The 15,595-nt window shown below is 34.0% G+C and overlaps 1 protein-coding gene across 9 annotated transcripts in view; it reads left to right on the top strand.

Annotated features, from left to right (window-relative positions):
• Nucleotides 1-15,595, top strand: part of EPHA6 (EPH receptor A6) — a 938,174-nt gene that overhangs the window by 387,070 nt on the left and 535,509 nt on the right. For all 9 annotated transcript variants that reach the window (XM_070455030.1, XM_070455027.1, XM_070455034.1 and 6 more), the window contains one exon: nt 5,460-5,615. In XM_070455030.1, the coding sequence (XP_070311131.1) occupies nt 5,460-5,615 (156 nt within the window). The remainder of the gene's footprint in view (nt 1-5,459; nt 5,616-15,595) is intronic.

Here is a 15,595-nt window from a genome sequence, read left to right as displayed (position 1 = left end):
CCATTACGGACCACCACCACCAGCCTACAACACAATTGCTTGAGGTCTGGGCATGAGAGAACAGGAAAACAGAGAAAGAGGGAAGGGATTTCCATATTCCTAATTCTCTCCTGAACGTTAGGAATTCCATCTCCCACTTCCAGAGACAAGGTGAGCTGGAGCTCTGTGACCTGGTGGCCACTTCCAGGTTTCCAGTCCGTTCAGCTGAGGCTCCAGCACAATCACCAGGGAAAAGAGGGAGGCGAGAAGGGGAAAGACTGGCGAATTCATAACCAGCTCGGCAGTCCCCCAAAGTCTGGCTTTCTCCAATAGGCCTGCTTCTACTTTTCAGTGCCCTCACAGTTGCTGAGGTGGGGAAGTGGGGTGGTACTTGCCCAGATTCAAGAGGAAGTCCACTTTAAACATTTTTTTGGGGGAAGTAAGAAATTAGAATTCATAACAGGACAGTTTATGTATATTGTCTTCATGAGGACTTTATAGTAGCTCCCCTGCAAGGAAAATTAGGTTGACTATCTTGAAGCATAATCCACATTTTATTATTAGTAGACTTGTATTTGGTCTTGAAATTTTCCTTCAGTATTTATTAATAGATTATTCTGAAAAACAAAATATTTGTGCTTATTTACCCTTAAGTTTTAGGGGTTTTCCTTTTGTTATTATTTTTTTATCAATTATCTGATCTTCCCTGCCTTTTCTGCTTACATGACAGCAAATTTTAATTTTTATAACTGCAGAGTAATATCTAGGAAAACAGTAATGAGACTGCCTATCCCAGTTTATTAAATTTCCTGAGTTCTAATGTTTGAGAAATGGTGCACATCACATATTTTACTAATAAGTCATTCAGGTTTATCTAAATTTACAGACTATTAAGCACCTATGAGGGAAAAGCAGTCAATTATATTAATATTAGTTCCTGTCAGACAATACACAATTGAATATTTCATCAGATGGTGAGAAGTGCACAGCATGATATGCCAACCAGGATTTCTCATGGTCCCTCATCTTAAAGTTCTCTGATAGTAGAGAAAACCTGAAAACATTGCTAGTAATAGATAGCTTAACAATTCAATTTTTGAAATATAGCATGTGTAGAACAGGTCACACGTTTCTTGATTTTGTTTTAGCAGACAAACCTCTGTGTGTGTGTCTGTGTGTGTGTGTGTGTGTGCATGTGTGTGAAATACTATTCAACTGTATTCCTATCAATACTCAGAGTATTTAATTTTCTGAAATTTCAGGTATCAATAAGTGAAATTATATGACAAGGTATGTACTTCATTAATATTAGTGATATTTCCATAACTATACTCATTGTATGAACCTTTAATACATGCTATTCTATGAAAATTGTTTTGTACTTTTTACTGTATAGCCCACCTTTTATTGTTATTTTAGGCAACCACTTCAAGTTCCTCAAATCATAAATGTATTTTTTAAATAGGAGGCTGTGTATTAACTTAGATTATTTATTATTCTGTAATTCTATATTAATATGTTTTACATATTATGTATATATTTTGCACATTATATATTTATATATTTTTCATTTTATAGATCCCTGCTACCAAATTACATTGTTTTTATTTTGTAGCATTCATGATACTTTTATCAGTAAGTAAATGACAGCAGAAAATTTTAAAAAATCATTTCATAAATATCTCATCAATTTTGTAATTTGATTATTCTCAATTAACTGTGTTTACTTCAATTATATGATTAGAAATTTAGTGAAGTGTAAATTTTGTAAAATATAGTTGATTGAACATATTTATTTATCTCCACTCCCTCAGCACACTTCACCAAAATGAGTAAGAGAATATAGAAGGTTTACACTAACAAGGGCAAAGAAAGGGAGGAGAAAATACATCACATGAGAATGATCAGCATGTCAGCAAAATTGCAGAAAATGAAAATCAAATGGAGAAGTGATAGCTCACTTAGTGATGGAACTTGTATGGCTGCCTGTGGGGAGAGAAGCCACTTTCAATTTGTGCTGTTCTGTTGGGTGTATACCAGTGAGAGGCATTGTCAGAAGAAATGTGCATGTTCCTCTGTCGTAGATACTACCAAATAATCCCCCCAAATGGTAGTGTCACTATAAACTAAAATATAGAATTACTATCTTCTTTATTCATTCATCCTTTGATGGAGACTGATTTTTTCCATATCTTGGCTATTGCGAATAATGCTGTAATAATGCTATAGTGCAGGTAACTTTTTCATACCCTCTTTTCATTTCCTTTGAATATGTACCCAGAAATAGGATTGCTGGGTCACTTGGTAGGTCTATTTTTAATTTTCTGAGAAACAGCCATACTGTTTTCCATATTGGCTGCACTAAGTTGCATTCCCACCAACTCTCTACTTCCTTGCCATCATGTATCTCTTCTCTTCTTGAAAACTGCCATTCTAACAGTTGTAAGACTACATGTCATTTTGGTTTCATTTGCATTTCCCTGATGATTAGTTGTATTGAACATCTTTTCCTGTACTTGTTGGCCATTTGTATGTCTTCTTTAAAGAGATGTCTATTCAGTTCCTCTGCCTATTTTTTAACTGTACATTTTTGTTTTTGTTATTATTATGTGAGCTCTTTATGTACTTTAGGTATTATCAGTTTATCAGATATATTATTTTCAAATCTTTTGGCCCATTCTATCAGTTGCCTGTTCATTATTTTTACTTGTTTCTTTTGCTGTGCTGAAGCTTTTTACTTTGATGTAGTGCTACTTGCTTTCGTTGCTGGTGCTTTTGCTGTGTTTTTTTTTTTTTTTTAAGTCATTGCCAAGACCAATATCTAGATCTTTCCCTATGTTTTCTTCTAAAAGTTTTACAGTTTCAGGTCTTATTTTTTAGTCTCTAATCCATTTTGAGTTAATTTTTGTGAGTAGTGTCTAGTCAGGTCCAATTTCACTTTTCTGTCTGTGGTTAACCAGTTTTACTTACAACATTTATTGAAGAGACTATTCTTTCCCTATTGAGAATTCCTAGCTTCTTTGTCAAATATTAGTGATATATTTGGGAGTTTATTTCTGGGCTCTCTATTCTGTTCCAGTGGTCTATGTATATATTTTTTATACTGACACCCTACTGTTTCAGTTTGTATAACTCTATAGTATAGTCAACTTGCCTTGTGGCTCAGATGGTAAAGAGTCCGCCTACAATGTGGGAGACCCGGGTTCAATCACTGGGTCGGGAAGATCCTCTGGAGAAGGAAATGGCAACCCACTCCAGTACTCTTGCCTGAAAAATCCCATGGATGGAGGAGCCTGGTAGGCTACAGTCCATGGGGTCGCAAAGAGTCAGACACGACTGAGCGACTAAACTTTCTGTAGTGTAGTTTGACATCAGGAATCATTGTGCCTTTAGCATTGTTATTCTTAGAATTGCTTTGGCTATTTGGGCCGTTTGTGGCTCTATGAATTTTAGAATTGTTTTCAATATTTCTGTGAAGAATGCCATTGGAATTTTGATAGGGATCGCGTTGAACAATAGTTGGTTTGGGTAGTATGGACATTTTAGCAAATTATTGCTGTACAGAAACATGGGCTGTCTTTCTATATGTTTGTGTTGTCTTCAGTTCCTTTATCAAAATATTGTAATTTTCATTGTAAGCTCTTTCACTTAATTGGTTAAATTCATGCCTTTTTATAGTTTTTCAGCTTTGTGAACGAGATATTTATGTGCATGTCATTAGAAAATTGATTATACACACACACACACACACACATATATATTATATATATAACAAAAATGACAGGGACTTTCATGACAGTCCAGTGGTTAAGACTTTGTCTTCCAATGCAGAGGTTTTCGGTTCAGTCTTAAGTTAGGGAGCTCAGATCCCACATGCCTTGCAGCCAAAAATGTAAAACAGAATCAATATTGTAAAAAATTTCAATAAAGATTTTAAGAATAGTCCACATCAAAAATTTTTTTTAAAAAATGACAAACATGACATTGATATTGCTAATAAATACTGCTTATAAGTTAATAAAATACAAGCAACCAGTAGAAAGCAAACAAAGGATATAAAAGACAATTCATAACCAAATGACCAATAAAAATATGAAAAAATGTGCATTATTAGTGGGATTTAGGAAGCTTCAACTGCAGTAGCAATATTTAATTCCATGTGTTGTCAGAAGGTAAAGGAGTAACTGATATTAATGATAAGATAGTGGGGTGAAGATGAGGGTGCTCACTTACATTTTTTTGAGCTTTTGAAATATGTTTAGAAATGTAACATAGAAATAAGTGTTAAATAATACACATACCCTGGCCCAGAACTCCTACTCTTAGGAACTGAAATGAAAGTATCAACTTGGGGACATTTATTGCAGCATAGTTTATAAAGTATCTCTTTCAAGTAGGAGATTGTTGATACAAATACTGCAGATATATTACAATGAATTACAACCACTGACATGGAGAAATTTTCATGCTATAGTTGATAATTGATAAGAATAATCTAAAGTTTATTGATATTATCTCAGTATTGAAAAATCAACAGTATGAAATCCTTCTATTCATACATATGTAAACATACATCTACACAAAAGTGTGTTGGCGTTTTAGGACAATAATACTTGAAGAAGAAAAAAGGAATAAAAGGTAGGAATAAACAAAATTTCTAAATGACATTTAAAGTAAATATCCATACAAAAAGCATATGTGTTATGTTATAACATGTTAGATGCATGTTATATTCAAAAGCATGAATGTTTTGAATATAGAAATAGATACCACACTGAATGTTTAACCTGAACATCTATATCTGAATAACTTCTCCTAAAAGAAAACATTAGAAACCACTGAGTCAAATAATACTGAACTTTCCTTCTGCAGTATTGACTTAATGTTGGGAAACTTTCCTATTTTTGGTGGTTTGTTTTTCTTTGGAAATGAAACTTATATACTCTATAAAAGGAAAAAGGAAGTGATAGTGAAAGAAGGGATACATAAGAAAATAATTTAAAAATTCTGAAGATTTAGGTACTGATACCCCATTTTTAACAGAAATACAAACAAAACCTAAAACTACTGACTAAAAGATAAATAGAATGCTCGTTCCATTTACAAAGTAGCCTCATCTTAGACATCAGGGAATTAATTATTGGTCATTCACTCATTTAAGCTTTCAGGCATCTATAATAACTATGCATTCAAAATATGCTAAGAATTGTGCATATAAGAAGACTAAAGCCCATGTCTAGCTTGTGGCAATTACAAAAAGCTGAGGTGATAATATGATCAGGTAGTTGTAATATAATATGATTCCCCATTGTATAACTTAATTTTGAATAACTATTTCATTCGTCAATATTATCATGTATTGACTTTTCTGTGTATGTGTAAACTGAATTCCAAAGTATATAATTTAAAATGTGTTGTACATGTGCAAATAAAGTAATTCTAACAATAACTTTAAAAAATTGTTTTTCCTGTGTTCACAGCTTGCAGACCAGGATTCTATAAAGCATTTGCTGGCAATGCAAAATGTTCTAAATGTCCTCCACACAGTTTAACCTACGTGGAAGCGACTTCTGTCTGTCAGTGTGAAAAGGGCTACTTTCGAGCTGAAAAAGACCCACCTTCCATGGCATGTACCAGTAAGTCTGTCCATTTTGTGTTTGAAAATTTTATTTCCAATCCTTTTGGTCTCTTTATTCTAAATTTTTTAAAAAAAGAAGTGGATATGCAAAATTCTGTGTCATCAATGTTGCTTGTCTTTGATAACAGTCAAGGAAAAGTTTCTCTTTCTTAGAATAATTATTTTTCAGCTGCTTACAGAGAATGTATGTTTTCCTCAAAAATCACATTGATTCCTGGCATGCAACCACCAGCCCTGGTTTGGAGGCCTGGCAAGTTTTTCTTAGGCATAATTTGTCCTTAGGAAATCAAAGCAGCTAAAGGTCTTTTTGAGGATTTATAAGCAAAAGTTGTATTATTTGCTTTCACTCTTGAACATTTAAAGGCTCATCACTTTAGGGTCATCAAGTTTGCTGTGTCGGGGGAGCTTCAGCATGGAACTTTAAAGTCATTGTGCTAATGTTATACAGGAAAATTCAAATTTTACTTGACATTTGTCTCTAAAGGAAGATATTTTTGAGTTTGTCCACATTTCACCTCTCACTTTTTCTCCCATTGTTGATTTGAAACCAATAGAATATTAAATCTAAATGTGAAGGTCATTTTAATGCATGCCCCAAGAATTTTAAATTAGTAATATTCTCCTATTATTAAAGCATCATAAATTATCTGTACACTTTAAAAATAAAAGTGAATATATTGATATTAATGCATTGCTAAGCTATGCAAAAGTAAAATGTCACCTCTTAGTTATAAAAGTCTTGTTAAATACATAAATAAGATATAGTGAAATTTCACCCTTCTTGATGAGTTGGTGCCACGATGTTGCTTATCTTATGTAATTTCACAGGGGCTGAAATGGATTAAAAATATGTAATGCCACATATTCCCTAGTAAATTCCCTAGTAGGGAAAGAATTCCTCGGTAGCTGTTGCCTGTAATGATATGAGTGACAGGATTTTCAGGACCTGAAAAGATCTTCCCCTGCTTCTTAGCACTATCTTCAAAACAACAGCAACCCCTTAAGTTTCTGGTACAACACAGCATGTGCTTTCACCCTTAAGAGTTTTATAATTTCTTTGGATTTTCAATGTAGAGTTGGGCATCTTTTTATCTTTTATTTTTACATTTTTAATTGGAGCATAATTGCTTTACAGTGTTTTTGATTTCTGCCATACGGCAAAGTAAATCAGCCGTGTGTGTGTGTGTGTGTGTGTGTGTGTGTGTGTGTACCCTCCCTCTCTAGCCTCCCTCCCTCCCACCCACCCCCATCCCACCCAGCCCTTGGGTCATCACAGAGCACCTGGCCGGACATCCTGTATTCTGCAGCAGCTTCCCACTCGCTGCCTGTTTACTCATGGTGGTGTATATATGTCAGTGCTACTCCTAATTTTCCCACCCTCTCCTTCCCCGGCTGTGTCCACAGGACCATCCTCTATGTCTGCATCTCTGCCCCTGCCCTGTAAATAGGTGTCATTTTACATTCCATAATCTTGAGACATATATACGATACAGTTACATAAATATTTTCATTTTTAGAGCAATTCTAGATTAAGAACAGAATTAAGAGAAAGTATGGAGATTTCCCATATACCTCCCTCCCTACACCCAAACAAGCACAGCTCTCCCCAGTATCAGTATCCTTCACCAGAATGGTACACTTGTTATATTTGGTGTAGCTATATTAGCATATCATTGCCACCCAAAGTCCATAGTTTACCCCAGGGTTCAATGTTGGTGTTGTACATTCTTTGGTTTTGAGAAATGTGTAATGACATGTATCAATCATTATAGTATCATCCACAGGATTTTCACTGCCTTAAAATCTTTGGGGAACATATTCATCCCTTACTCCCACCAACCTATAGCAACCACTTATTTTTGTATTGTGTCTTTATCTATAAGGGTGTGTGTGTGTGTGTGTGTGTGTGTTATATAATTAGAATGATATAGTACAAGATTTCAAATTGGCTTCTTTGACTTACCAACATACAGTTAAGATTCTTCCATGTTTTTTCATGGCTGGATAGCACATCTCTTTTAAGTGCTGAATAATATCCCATTGTCTAGATATACCATTTACCTATGAAAGGACAGCCTGATTATTTCCCAGTTTCAGCAGCTATGGATAAAGTGTTATAAACATTCATGTGTAGGTTTTTATATGGACATACATTTTCAACATGTTTGAGTAAATACCTAGGAGTGTAATTGCTGAATCATATGATAGGCATATGTTTAATTTTGTAAGAAACCACCAAACTATACTATTTTGCATCCCTCTGGTAAATGAGAGATCCTGTTGCTCCACATCCTCATCTGCATTTATTGTTATCAGTGTTCTGGATTTTGACTATCTCTGATAGTTATGTAGTGGCACCTCACTGTTGTTTAGATTTGCATTTTCTTGATAATATAATGTGGGACATCTTTTCATACACTTATTTGCCATCAGTATTTCTTCTTTGGTAAGGTATACACATAAAGATTTTTAGGTGCTTTGGATGGCTACAGATTAAAAAAAAACAAAGATGTCTCATAATCAAAACTAATTCTTCAAATACTGATTATAGGGGATGATCTAATCCTTAAGTCTATTGAGCTGGGCTACTGTTGTTAATTTCCTCTTTGCCATTTTGTTTCCACTAACCATCTTTAACCTATAACTATACTCAAACTTCTGTCATTAAAAAATATTCCCAGCCCAATAATTTTTCTCCCAAAGCAAGTACTTGGAAAAGCAGTCTTCATTGGCTACACTTACTTCTTCACACACTTTTAATTTACTTTTTACTCTACTGCATTCAGAATTTTGCTCTTCACCCTACTGTAATCTCTTGAAGTAAACTATGTAAGAAAAATTGATCAATGATCTAACTTGCCATATTGTGTTAGAAACATTTTGTCTTATAATTCTTGACATTTAACTCTGTTGGTCTCTTCCTTTTTCTTGAAACTATTTGTTCTCTTTTGTTCTAAGACTCTGCAATCTCCCCTTCACCCTCTTAATTTTCTGAACCTTGTATGTGTTGGCATGGATGGTTTCTCTTCTTTTGCTCACCTGTTCAGTTCAGTTCAGTTGCTCAGTCGTGTCTGAGTCTTTGCAAACCCATGAGCTGCAGCACGCCAGGCCTCCCTGTCCATCACCAACTCCCAGAGTTTACCCAAACTCATGTTCATTGAGTCGGTGATGGCATCCAACCATCTCATCCTCTGTTGTCCCCTTCTCCTCCTGCCCTCAATCTTTCCCAGCATCAGGGTCTTTTCAAATGAGTCAGCTCTCTGCATCGGGTGGCCAGAGTATTGGAGTTTCAGCTTCACCATCAGTCCTTCCAATGAACACCCAGGACTGAGCTCCTTTAGGATGGACTGGTTGGATCTCCTTGCAGTCCAAGGGACTTTCAAGAGTCTTCTCCAACACCACAGCTCAAAAGCAGGAATTCTTTGGTGCTCAGCTTTCTTTATAGTCCAACACTCACATTCATACATGACTACTGGAAAAACCATAGCCTTGCTTAGACAGACCTTTGTTGGTAAAGTGATGTCTCTGCTTTTTAATATGCTGTCTAGGATGGTCATAACTTTCCTTCCAAGGAGTAAGCGTCTTTTAATTTCATGGCTGCAGTCACCATCTGCAGTGATTTTGGAGCCCAAAAAAATAAAGTCAGCCACTGTTTCCACTGTTTCCCCATCTGTTTTCCATGAAGTGATGGGACCAGATGCCATGATCTTAGTTTTCTGAATGTTGAGCTTTAAGCCAACTTTCTCACTCTCCTCTTTCACTTTCATGAAGAGGCTCTTTAGTTCTTCACTTTCTGCCATAAGGGTGGTGTCATCTGCATATCTGAGGTTATTGATATTTCTCCTGGAAATCTTGATTCCAGCTTGTGCTTCATTCAACCCAGTGTTTCTCATGATGTACTCTGCATATAAGTTAAGACAATATACAGCCTTGATGTACTCCTTTCCCTATTTGGAACCAGTCTGTTGTTCCATGTACAGTTCTAACTATTGCTTCCTGACCTGCATACAGATTTCTCAAGAGGCCGGTCAGGTGGTCTGGTATTCCCATCTCTTTCAGAATTTTCCACAGTTTATTGTGATCCACACTGTCAAAGGTTTTGGCATAGTCAACTAAGCAGAAGTAAATGTTTTTTCTGGAACTTTCTTGCTTTTTCAATGATAAATGTTAATTTTTCTCATACTCCTTTCTTAGCTTTCTGTTCTTATGACATTTTCTTAATTTCATGGCTTCAAATAGCACCTATAAAGAGATGATGCCTATTTTTTTTATCCATATCCCAGTCTTCTCTCTAAGGTCCAAAGTCACCTCGCCATCTCATTTTGGGATCTGACAACCTGTGTGTTCCAGAAAAACCTGCCTACAACTCCAATCTTGTATCACACCATACTCTTCTTGGTTGTTAAACTCATGGACTTCCATGATGCTGCACTGTTCTCATCTTTAATGCTAAAAGTTTTCTATACTTGAAATTCTCTTTCTTTAGGTCCTCTATCGTGGATTTCTTATTGCCAGGCTCCAATGTCAATCAGCCAAGTATTTTCTGACCACCTACTCAAAAGTAGAATCCCTCCCAGTTACTCTTTTTTATATCATATATTTTATTTTTTATGCCTATGTCACTCTTAGAAAATATCTGATTTATTTGTACACTCACTTCCTTGTTTATTTTCATTCTGCCTATAGTAGATTGCAAGTGGATCATGAATGTTCTTTTTTTTACTTTATCTCCAGCACTAATAATAATACCAGACAAGTACTGGGCACAAAATAAATATTTGAAGAACATATCAACTAATAATTTTACCTCATCTTTGAAAATCACTTTTATTACTTCATACCTTGGCCTGTTCATTCACCTCAGCTTATTTCTTTATCATGTGTATCCTTATCTACCCATGCTTCCAAGCAAGGGACTTATAACCCTGTCCCTACCCTTGATGTTTCTCAGTAGTCACAAATCTTGTCAGTTTTACTTTTTAGTATTTCTTCTGTCCATTCCTTCATACAAACTCCTAGTCCTTTCCTTTTTGATAAGACCATCAACTCTCACTTGGGCTAATGTAATAATATTTTGGCACGTCTCCTTCCTTTGATATTCTATCCCTCCAAATATTCTAAACTATTTGAAAATATTATTTTTAAATTAAAACAAGATCTTGATTATTTTACTCTTTCCTATGCCTAAAATCTTTCAAAGCCCAACACCTTTTTGCCAGAATTATAAGAGTCAATCCAAGGGCATCCAAAGTTCAGCCCTGGCCTGTTTTCCCATGTCTAATTTTAACTATACTAGGATCTCTCAAATGGTCCTGATATCCAGTGATAACTTCTAAGTTTGGACATTCTTGATCTTTAAGACATTTGTTGTGTACCTTTTACATGAACTGCAAAGTATGTAGAAGAAATTAGGAATAATAAATTTGAAATGAAATTCTGAAATGTTTTCTCTGTTATTTTAATCTACTTCATAGATTCTTAATTTCTCAGGTGATTCATTAATGTATGTTCTATGCTTTAAAGGATGAGCCATGGAGGACACTCCATAATATCTCATATTAATCAATTAGGGCTGCCTCTTGGATCATTTTGAAGCACAAGAGACCATGCTGCTTGCCAAGAAGTCTGTTATCAAAATAACTGTCTATAAGGCTTTTCTAGGACAGAAGGAGAAAATGTTCACTAAGGTTCGAGAAACAAAGGACTGTAAAAGTTACTAAGAAAGTACTTGTCGAGTTAGAAGGCAGAGAAAAAGAAAAGACAAAGAAATAAAGTGAGAATCTAATATATGGATGCATAGACAAATGTAATTCCACAGTCATAACATTTTCACTTCGATGTTTCTCATGTGTTTAAATCAAAAGGAAGATTTTATTTTAATTACTGAACAGGTGCTGGAAGATTAACACATTCAACAAACATTTGTGCTGCCTACTTAGAGAAGTTCAAAATGTAAAATGTAAGTCATATATACAGGTACTTTTCATGTACATCATTAAGGATTTCACTTTTCTTGGTCATCTAAATATGTACTCAGGTACCTTGAGTGAAAAACAATTTCTCCCAATTTTTCTCAATATGTTAGGCAAATGTCATGTCTTTTTTTTCATTGTGTTTGATATACAGTGGCAATGATTGGAATGAAAGTATAAGAGTTGAATTTATTTTTGCTCTAAGACTAACATTGTAAAATATGGCTTCTTTATTTCTGGAATAATTTGCCACTTAAGAAAGTCATTATTTTCTCAACCTTATTTTGAGTAGAACGAATATTGTGTTTAGATGCAGCAGGAAAGGTGTGTTCTTCTCTATTTCAGCTGCCCTTCTCAGGTCCCCTACTCTGGGTGAATACAGGATGCTCCAGATACCCCCACTTTGTTTGATGTCTTTTCTGTTTCATCCAATCTCTTTGTGTTTCTCTCTCTCTCCTCCTCCTCCATCTCCCTCTCCCTCCCTCTCTTTTTCTGCTAAGGTTCTTTTGTATGGAAAAAACACTCTAGTACCTTGCTTTTCCATCTCACTATTGGAAAATAAAAGCCACAACTGATTGCTTAGGTGGCTGATTGCAAACACAATTGTTGCAGCCGTGATTTTGCAGAAGCCAGAAAGGGAGACATTGCAAAGATGTATTTATTACCTCTAGCAGGCTGTACTATATTCTAGACTTGTTCTCATTATAGAAAATAGCTAAATATTTCCTTTGTGTGTTGCAATGGTATATTTTTAAAATTAAAGTGATCCTTATATTCCAGAATAGACACCTATATGTAGTGAATCTGTTTCGCTAGCAGAGATCACTGATGTAAGATGTCGCTTGAGCTTTATGGAGTTTCCTAAAACATAAATATTTTAGTTTTTATTTCAGGCAAGATTATTTTTACCAAATTACCTGGGAGAGGTTCCTTCATAGGAGGAGATATTGAGTGATTACTCTGCTGATGCTGAAGAATTGAGTTACCACTTGCTGCCAGATCTGCCAGAGCAGATCTATTCTTGGCATCAACAACTGGAACTCAGAGAGGATTGTCCCATTTAATATCATCTACTTGTACACAACAGACCAGTGACCACAAATCATCCATAATTGGATATAGAACATTCATAATTACCCCTGCAATGTTTTACTTTTTGAGAAAGGTTTATTAATATGCTTTAATCTATTTATTTAGCTTTTCCCTCCCAAAATATGACATAGGTTAGACTCATCATATTTCTTTTTTTTTTTCATTTCTAATGAGTGTTTAATTTAAAATACCTGACTGAAACACAGAAAGGGTTGTATACAGATATGCAAGATATTTTCTTCATATTGAGGGAAACTGGATGATTTTTTACTCAAAACACTCAAACTCAGGTTCTTCTTGATTTCATTTGTATTTTAGTGTGCTTTTATTATTATGAATGTGTTCTTACCCTTTAACTCTTGCCCTGCACAATTATTGCATATTTTGATAATTGTTAGAACTAGATATTCTATGGGTTTATATCAAATATTCTTTTCTGCATTGATGAAAATAGTTGACAGCTATTTTCTGAAAATTTTCCATGGTAAAATTATGTCCACACTCTATAGAATAGAAATCTAGAGCCACAAATGCTTACTTTTCAAGTTTCGAATATCTCTAAATAATAAAAAAGAAGCTTTTTATTCCATGCCAATGAATAGAGATATGGGTGGCAGTCCATTTTGCTGAGTTTTTATTAGTTAATAAATATTAATATTTATTATTTTATATTTAATATTTTCATAATATAGACAGTCCTTTCCACTACTTAAGTGATTTTCTTTTTTTTTTTTTTTTTTTAATTTTTATTAGTTGGAGGCTAATTACTTTACATCATTACAGTAGTTTTTGTTATACATTGATATGAATTAGCCATGGATTTTCAAGTAACATATTCCTATCTTGAATTAGCAACACCTGATTCTTGCAAAGATTATAGCCTTGAACACACTGTTTCCCAATATTTTTCAAAATTTGCACTGTGTAAAAGACCATTCTTGTAGGGTTGCAGAAAACCATGCCTTCTATTCATGCCCTTAGTTAAAGAATATGTCACCTTTGTATCGGACTAAACTAGAATAGACTTATATATATGAATATACATATTTCAGTGCAATATATATATTTGGTAAGCATTAATCACCTTTTCTATAAAATCAGGGTATTAATAACTGCCTTACAGGTTGTTTGTTGTGATAATTGAAAGAAACAAATCATGAAATATCAAGTATACTCCTTGGAACAAAGAAAGTGCTAAATAATGCTCTTTTTTTAAAATCATGCCTACATTGTATAAAAGTATTCAGTTCTGCCCGAGGACAGAAGGAAGGTATCACAAAGGGAGTAACACCTAAATCAGAATATGAAGAATGAGTAGGAATTTTCCACAGAGCAAAAAAGATAAAGAAACAATTTGTCCAAAGGCCTTGAGATGTGACTAAAAGGAGAAAGAGGCTGAGGGATGGGCCTAGTTGTAAAGACAAATGTAGACAAGGTTGAGAGCTTTAGATTTAATTCTGGAAGTGAATGGTGTTTAGACTATTAGAGTTATTTTTTAATTATTTTTATTTCCTTTAACTATGAGTTTTAGAATTCAGGGATAATATAACAAGAGTTATCTTAGGTCGTTATTTGTAGTATTGTGAAAACATAAGTGATAACAAGTCTTAATTTTAGACATCAATTTAGTTACTGAAGTAAGTGCAATAATATTGAAGAAAATAAGAATATGTAGAGTTCAAAGGATTTTAAGTGCACATGTTTCTTATTTTGAGCAATATTTATCTTGAAGATTTAACTTTCAGTTGTTCTTCTATAAATAAATTATTTTTAAATGCTTTAAGGAATATTATTAAAAGAAATTTGTTGCAGGAAGGCAATAAATTGCTCTCTTTTCGCTGTGTTTTGAAAATTTATATTTGACTGTACTCTCTCAGCAAAACCCAATAAAATGCAGGTATTTTTTCTATTTATTGATGAATACATCATGATAGAGTGAAAAAAAAAACCAAACAAACATTAAAAAGACTTAGATTATCATCCTACCACTAATGAATTTTATGACCTTGACATAATTACAATACTTTCCTGGGCCTCATTTCTTTCTCTGAATAAATTGATTTAATTCTTTCCCTGTGGTGAGGTTGAAGTCCCAGTTTCATCGTCTATTTCCAAATATAAAAACATTTTATGAACAAGTCTTATCAATAGAGCACATAGTAGTTTAGATACGAATACAAATACAAAATTTTGTTAACAGGGCTCCACTAAGTACCTTTTTCAAAGATTATATAGGAATAATATTACTATAAAGTTAATCATTATAAATTTAAAATTGATAGTGATAGTGGAAAAAATGAAATGACTTTTAGAGTTTTAAATTATGTCTATATGCAAATCTGACAGCTGATATTTTTAGTACATTATGAAACTCTGGAGACGTACTTTTTCATTTATTCATATAATTTACTCCTTTGCAAAAGCATTTACCGAAACATCTCTAGATGATTCACTATATCTTTAATGTTCTCTGACACAGGTAAACACAGAACTATTTTCTCTCATCCATAAACTCAGATGTGAATATGTTTTTTATTAGGAAACCATATCATTGCATCTTGGTAGTCATTTAATTAGCAGACACATTTAAATTATTGTCAGGTAGTAATTTAAGAATGGGAAAATACAGTTTGATAGGCTATAGCCTTTCATGATTTGATATCCTCAGTTACTTGAATCAAATTTTCATTGTTCTTAAGGTTAAAAATGTATCTATAAACCACAATTAGCTATAGAGTTAATAGGTGAATTAATAATCACTCTTCAACTAATGTGAAAACGATCACTGCTTATTTACAAGTTAATATACTCTCATAATTATAAACATAAAATATGATGTCTACAGCAGTGTATGTAGTAGCTGAAATGTGACCCCTAAGTTTGTTCTCCTTCAATGTCAGCCTTTATTTAAAGA

This window comes from Odocoileus virginianus, chromosome 25 (genome assembly GCF_023699985.2).
Source record: "Odocoileus virginianus isolate 20LAN1187 ecotype Illinois chromosome 25, Ovbor_1.2, whole genome shotgun sequence".
In the NCBI taxonomy this organism is placed as follows: domain Eukaryota; kingdom Metazoa; phylum Chordata; class Mammalia; order Artiodactyla; family Cervidae; genus Odocoileus; species Odocoileus virginianus.
This window is presented reverse-complemented; position numbering and strand designations above follow the sequence as displayed.